Raw genomic sequence first — 6217 nt, forward strand, 5'->3', positions numbered from 1 at the left:
CTACCATTTATCAGATGAAGTTTAAAATAAATAAGGTGATCTTTTGAGAAACAACAAAAACGTGATCATTAGAAGATATTTGCAATATTTATTTCAAAGATTTCTCAAAGGCAATTGTGAATCTTTAAAGCTTGTACACTGATATACATACTTGCCCCTGATGATGTTAGCCCTTATCACTCTTTGCACATCTTTCTAAGCTAACAAAGACAAACAACAGGAAGGCTTCAATCACTCGGCAAGCCAAAACCTCATCACCTGCTTTCAGTCATGTTTTAACATTGTCACTGTAGCAATAAATAACATCATGTCTGAATATTCTTTAAAATCTAGCACATTGCAAATGATAAATAGTGAAAATCCTGTTACATTAAACATGCTGCTGCATCAGTGACTGTAACAGTCTAATTATGGCTGGACTTGCAGTCATGAAAGCTGAACGATGTCAGCAGAAAGAGATCCGTAAGGCTATCATCTTTCCAGTCCATGTGCAAGAGGAGCACGTCAGGTTGCTCCAAGTTAAAAAATTATATATAAGAGGGTAGTGTTGGGAGGGTGGAGGGTAGGCTGGAGTGGAATGTGTCATTTTTGCTGGGATGTAGCCTAGTCCAATTAGGATGCTGCAGCCATGCGGATCCTCTGTGGGGGACACAGAAGGCCATTCTTGGCTGCTTTGATAGTGTTCTTCATCAACATCGCCACAGTCATGGGGCCAACACCTCCTGGCACTGGGGTGATGAATCCTGCTTTCTGTCTCACACCTGAATGTGGACAGGAAAGGCAAGACATTAGACACCTCATACACCAATTAGGACTTTCCAGATATCAGGTCATCCTACCATCATCATGTGTATTTATATAATGACAAGGTCACTTTATAAATAGAATGCCAGTAAAATGCAAAATCCTTAATGCCAAGTTATGTGCTGCAGGAATACGATCATGTTCAGCTTTCAAGAAGCACAGCAGAGGTCTGTGCCACCTGTTAGTTTGTCGCACATGTATTTATTATTTTCCTTCCTCTACGAAGGAGGTGATGTGACTGGTTCGGTTTGTTAGCAGGATTAGTTTGCATGGGAATTTTTTTTTTTTTTTTTAAAACCAGAAGTGATGCTTGGCTCAGATTGGATGTGAACAAATTTTGGACGTGAGTGGATCTGATTCCAGGAAGTTTTCTTTACAACTGTCCAATATGGGAGAAATGTGACATTTTATGTCACATATGCATGTATACATATACATTACCATTATAGATCACACATAGACAAAACATGACTTGAGGGCCAGAACCAACCCTTGCACCATCTCAGCCTGACCACCTCTTGGAAGGAGACAAATCCCTTTGGGGTTACCTCAGGAAGAGCATTCAGCAAAGCAACACTGTTAAATCAAACATGCAGAGCTACCTGCTGTGGTAACCCCGTATGAATAAGTGAGCAGCCAAAAGCAGCTTTTATTCATTCAAAATGTGCTACATGATTTGGTTCAGGCATTAACAAAAACAAAAACAAACTGTTTTAGCTGCACACACCCATCCCTGTACAAGCGGACATGTGAGTGTACAGTATATGATTGGTTGTTATGTATTGTTCCACTTTATACCAAGGTTTTTATTTAAAAAAAAAAAAAAAAAAAAAGGTTGTCTGTAATGTTTTATGGGAGACAACCCAAAACTTGTCTGTGTACCAATGAGGTTTTACTGGACTTTTGACATCTTCAGAAATGTTCACTCTGCAGCCTTACTTTCAAAATCCACATCCCCAACCAGCCGGCTCTTTCCAGTGACTGGGTCCTGCACCCTGTTTATTCCAACGTCGATCACTGCTGCACCTTCTTTGATCATGTCGGCAGTGATGAGGTTTGGAATCCCTGAAAGATCAGTAACACACACACACACACACACACACACACACACACACACACACACACACACACACACAGTACAGTTAGACCATTCAACCTGCAAAAATCAAAAAGGACTAAAACATTTAAGTCATAGTCAGAAACAAACCTGCAGCAGCCACAATAATGTCAGCGATTTTAGTGTGTTGGCGAAGTTGATCCTTTGGAGTGTAACGGTGAGAAATGGTGACTGTAGCATCACCTGCCACAGAGAACAGAGGAGTTAATGGGTGCACGCGCGCACACAAACACACACACACACACACACACTTTAGTTTTAATCACCCAAAAATGCGCACACACATATCCTAACCTACCTCCGGGCCTCTCGTGACGGCCGTCTGTGTGCAGTAACATGGCGATGGGCATGCCCACATTCTTGGAGCGTCCGGCAACCACAACATTCTTCCCAAAAGTAGGAATACCTGGAAGACAAAACATTTGGATAGTAATTTAGATAGATTCATCAAAAGCATTTTAACCCTGAGAGGGAGAAGGCAGTCACTATGGTTACCTGTGCGTTTAATAATTTCCCAGACTCCCCAGGGAGTGGCAGGGAGCATGGTGGTCTGATCCAGGCACATGCGGCCCACGTTAACTACGTGGAAGCCGTCCACATCCTTGGTCGGGGAAACTGCATTGCAGATCGTCCGCTCATCGATGTGGTCTGTCCAAACAAAGGGGAGCTGCAGTCAAAACAACTTTATCCACTCATTTGCTCACAGTCAAAAGGTCAAATCCTACTTATCAAAGCTTTTAAACTCTGGGTGTTCTGCCTCCAGCACTAGAGAAAATACTAACAGAGACAGCAGGCAGGTGGGCAGTTTTCTGCTCTAACGTAGGCGCTCCAAACACACACTCACCAATGCTTGCATACAGTTGTGATATTTCTTGGCTGAATTAAACCACACACACACACACACACACACACACACACACACACACACACACACACACACACACACACACACACACACACACACACACACACGACTCCCGATGCAGGATTCCCCCAATTTCATTCAGCTTGTGCAACTTTCCCCAGTTTGTTCTGTACCTGGCAGAGGCAGCTGAACCAGCAGACCATCCACACGAGGGTCTGTGTTGAGTTTGTCGATCAAGTCCAGTAACTCTTCCTCACTGATGTCTGAATGCTTGAGAATCGTCTCACTTGAGATCCCTGTGGGAAGTCAAAGTGTGAAAACAACTCAGTGCACAAGCAAATATGTGCAGTTTTGCCATTCACACATATGATGGGTGCACTTTCTGCACCTCCACCACACACACACACACACACACTTACCCACATCAGCTGCAGCCCGTGCCTTATTCACGACATAGGAGTGGCTGGCTGGGTTGTCTCCTACAAGAACCACACTCAGATGGGGTCTTCGGTGGCCGGCTGAAACCCATTCCTCTACGTCAGCCCGGACCTCATCCCGAATCTGCCGTGCGAGTTTCTTTCCTGAGATGACCACTGCCTCCTGCCTGGGAATCGGTGTGACAAAGAGGTCAGATGAGACAATGAGGTAAGTGGGCAGTAACAAGCTCAAATCGTACTGTGATTCAGACAAAGAAATGACAGGTGTGTACACAGTGTTATGGAAAAATGTTGGCCCAAAAGACACAAATGACTGCACTGCAGCACAAAAGCTAAGCCAAAATTCTTTCAGCTTGATTATTAAGATCATATTTTCAGGACTAACATAAAACCTCTTTATCTGCTGGACATGGTGTATTTGATAGAGCTTGAAAGTGGCTTTTGATACTGGTCAGAAACCTTAACCCATGCACCAGTCCTAGCCTCTATAATTAGACGCAACGCGCCTCTACCCAACTGAGCCACATGCTCTATGAACACTTAATAAGTTACAATAGGTGAAAATAAAAACTTGTTCTGAACTGCTCAAGGAAAGGGAGCTTCTTTGAGCTTCTACTAATCAGTTACAGTCAGCAGTATCCAATAGTTAAAACTCATGTACACTATCCAGGATTGTACAGACTGCTGCCCCACCACTTTTTCCTCATCGCACAAGTGTCAAAGATAGTTCTCCGTTATATAACGACAACCAGAGAGCAGGGGCTAATAACTGAAGAGTAATGAGCCATCGACAGTGATGTAATCATCACTTTTATCCTGTCGAAAGTAATTAAAATCAAAAGGAGAAGTATCGAGTGTTTTGGGGAGAATGAGGTGAGTCCATGGGGCCAGTGTACCAGGTCCAAGAGGCAATGTGTCAAGATTACAAGTCTAATAAAAGCCCAAATACCATAACAGGCCGAGGGGGAAAAAAAAAAAAAAAAACAAAAACAAAAATTGTCTCTATAAATGAATGAACAAATCCCCTGCTAATGTTAATCTTTTTACAATTCCACTCACCCCCTTTTTATTGTTTATTCTGCACATGATAACATGACACTTGCAGCTGAGTTTGCAGAAATTTTCTGCACGTATATAAATAAAATTAACTTGAGGCAACGTGATTCAAACAGATCTAATTTCGTAAGACAGTGATGTAAGATAATCACACACAGCTTTTAAATTATTAGTCTTGTGCCTTTGTGGATCATGCTGATCATGTGCAGAAGCACGAGATTTAGGAGGGTTTTTGGTTTTTTTGCTTTAAGAGTGTGTAATTAGTTCATTAGTTAAATGCAAGTCGTCGTGGTGGTCATGCTGCACTCAGCACGTTTCCAATAAATACCTGCACGATGCAAATGTGCAGTGTGCACGGCTGCTGACAGGTGGCTGCAGCATTTCTCTAGCATTTATTCGCCCCCACCCACATTAACACAGCAATACTGCATGTGCACTTTTCCTCTTGTGCACAGACCTACACCTCGATCTCCAGCTGAACCCCATCCACTGGGTGCAAACACTTGGACAGATTTCATCAGCCAGCGGATCCCTGCAAATGTTACCGGTGCGACGCTAGGGGCGCTGCAAAATGTGCTCAACCGAGGACGTCTAGTACAATAAAACAAAATTAACCACCAGAATAAAAGTCAACGACCTCACCTGCTTACGCGAAAGCCTACAAACAAATAAGCGTACAGAAAAAAAAAAGAAGAAGAAAAAGAAGCAAACATACCCACTGAGTGAGGAAACAAAAGCGCCTCTCAGGTCGTAAAATAACCATTAAGCCCATTCAGACTGCAGCAGATGTGTGATCGACTCACCTCGAGGCGGACGTGTGCAGTTTACAGACTTGGTGCTGTGTGTGTAGTTGGCACAGTTTCCTGAGAGTCCTGAGCGCTGCCATTTCTCACCGGCTGAGGGAAGAGGAAACACTGCTACAGCGCCGGTTACGAAACCCCCGCTCCGACAGAAGGGATGTGGAGGAGGAAGAGGAGCAGGGAGCCTTTAAACACACCTCCCCCTGTCGTGCCTGCTGCCTGCGTCACTGCTATCGGCCACCTGCAGGCTGCGCTGCAGATAACAGCCTGTGCGAGCTCCCCCCATTCTACAGCCACAGCAAAGCCCTGCATAGAGGTGCATAAGCGGAGCCAAAGTTTTGTTGTTGTTTATTTAACATTTGCACAGTTTTAATCTTTAGACAACCAGGGTTTTCATAGTTAACTAAAGTAAACTTAAAACCAAATTTAGATGTGGTAAAAACATTTTTAATTGACTGAAGGAAGCAGCAGCCAGGTGCTACTAAACATGTTTTTGACATGTTTATTGAGAATTGTTATGTATACAAGTGAGTCAGCAACCTTCAAGAAGTGCCGTATTTGTATTCTAGTATCTATTCTGACATGTACCCTCCGTATTATAATAATTAAGAAAACTTTAACTAAAACTAACCATTTACAAACTATAAAAATAAAGTGAAAGGAGCAAATCCACACTGGAAGGTAAGACTCAACTGAAATGAAAACAATAATAAATAAAATGAAAAAGTGAACACTGGCCCTACATTTAAAACTTTGACACTTCAAAGGTGCTCAGAACTACAGTACTACACGCCAAGGTTTTAATAGTTAACTAAAACTAGGCTGAAAAATAAAAACAGCTATAATTCTTCTGCTAGCCAAAATAAAATGACAGTTTTGAAAAAGGAAAAAAAAAAACTGAAACAATATTCTTACTTACAAAACTAACTCAGTAAAAAAAATAAACAGAAAAATAAATAAAATATAATGAACTGGGGAAAAATTAAAGCTGAAAGTGTGCACTTCAATCATATATCCATTGTTTGATTTAAAATCAGCTGTGATGGTTTACAGAGCCAATATTACAAAATTGTACCATTAGTCCAAGAAATTATGGAGCTCGCTATATCTTGATTTCAACAAAGAGAACTCAATTTTT

The 6217-nt window shown here is 42.1% G+C and overlaps 1 protein-coding gene across 1 annotated transcript; it reads right to left on the reverse strand.

Annotated features, from left to right (window-relative positions):
* Nucleotides 1-65: 65 nt before the first annotated feature.
* LOC115785643 (bifunctional methylenetetrahydrofolate dehydrogenase/cyclohydrolase, mitochondrial-like) lies at nucleotides 66-5249 on the reverse strand. Its single transcript, XM_030737415.1, has 8 exons — nucleotides 5083-5249; nucleotides 3206-3390; nucleotides 2960-3082; nucleotides 2417-2569; nucleotides 2220-2327; nucleotides 2012-2104; nucleotides 1744-1869; nucleotides 66-761 (listed from the first exon to the last, which is right to left on the reverse strand). Exons 1-8 carry the CDS (start codon nucleotides 5163-5165, stop codon nucleotides 613-615), a joined length of 1020 nt encoding a protein of 339 aa, XP_030593275.1. The 5' UTR covers nucleotides 5166-5249; the 3' UTR covers nucleotides 66-612.
* Nucleotides 5250-6217: the final 968 nt, after the last annotated feature.

Source organism: Archocentrus centrarchus, chromosome 9, assembly GCF_007364275.1.
Source record: "Archocentrus centrarchus isolate MPI-CPG fArcCen1 chromosome 9, fArcCen1, whole genome shotgun sequence".
NCBI classification, from domain to species: domain Eukaryota; kingdom Metazoa; phylum Chordata; class Actinopteri; order Cichliformes; family Cichlidae; genus Archocentrus; species Archocentrus centrarchus.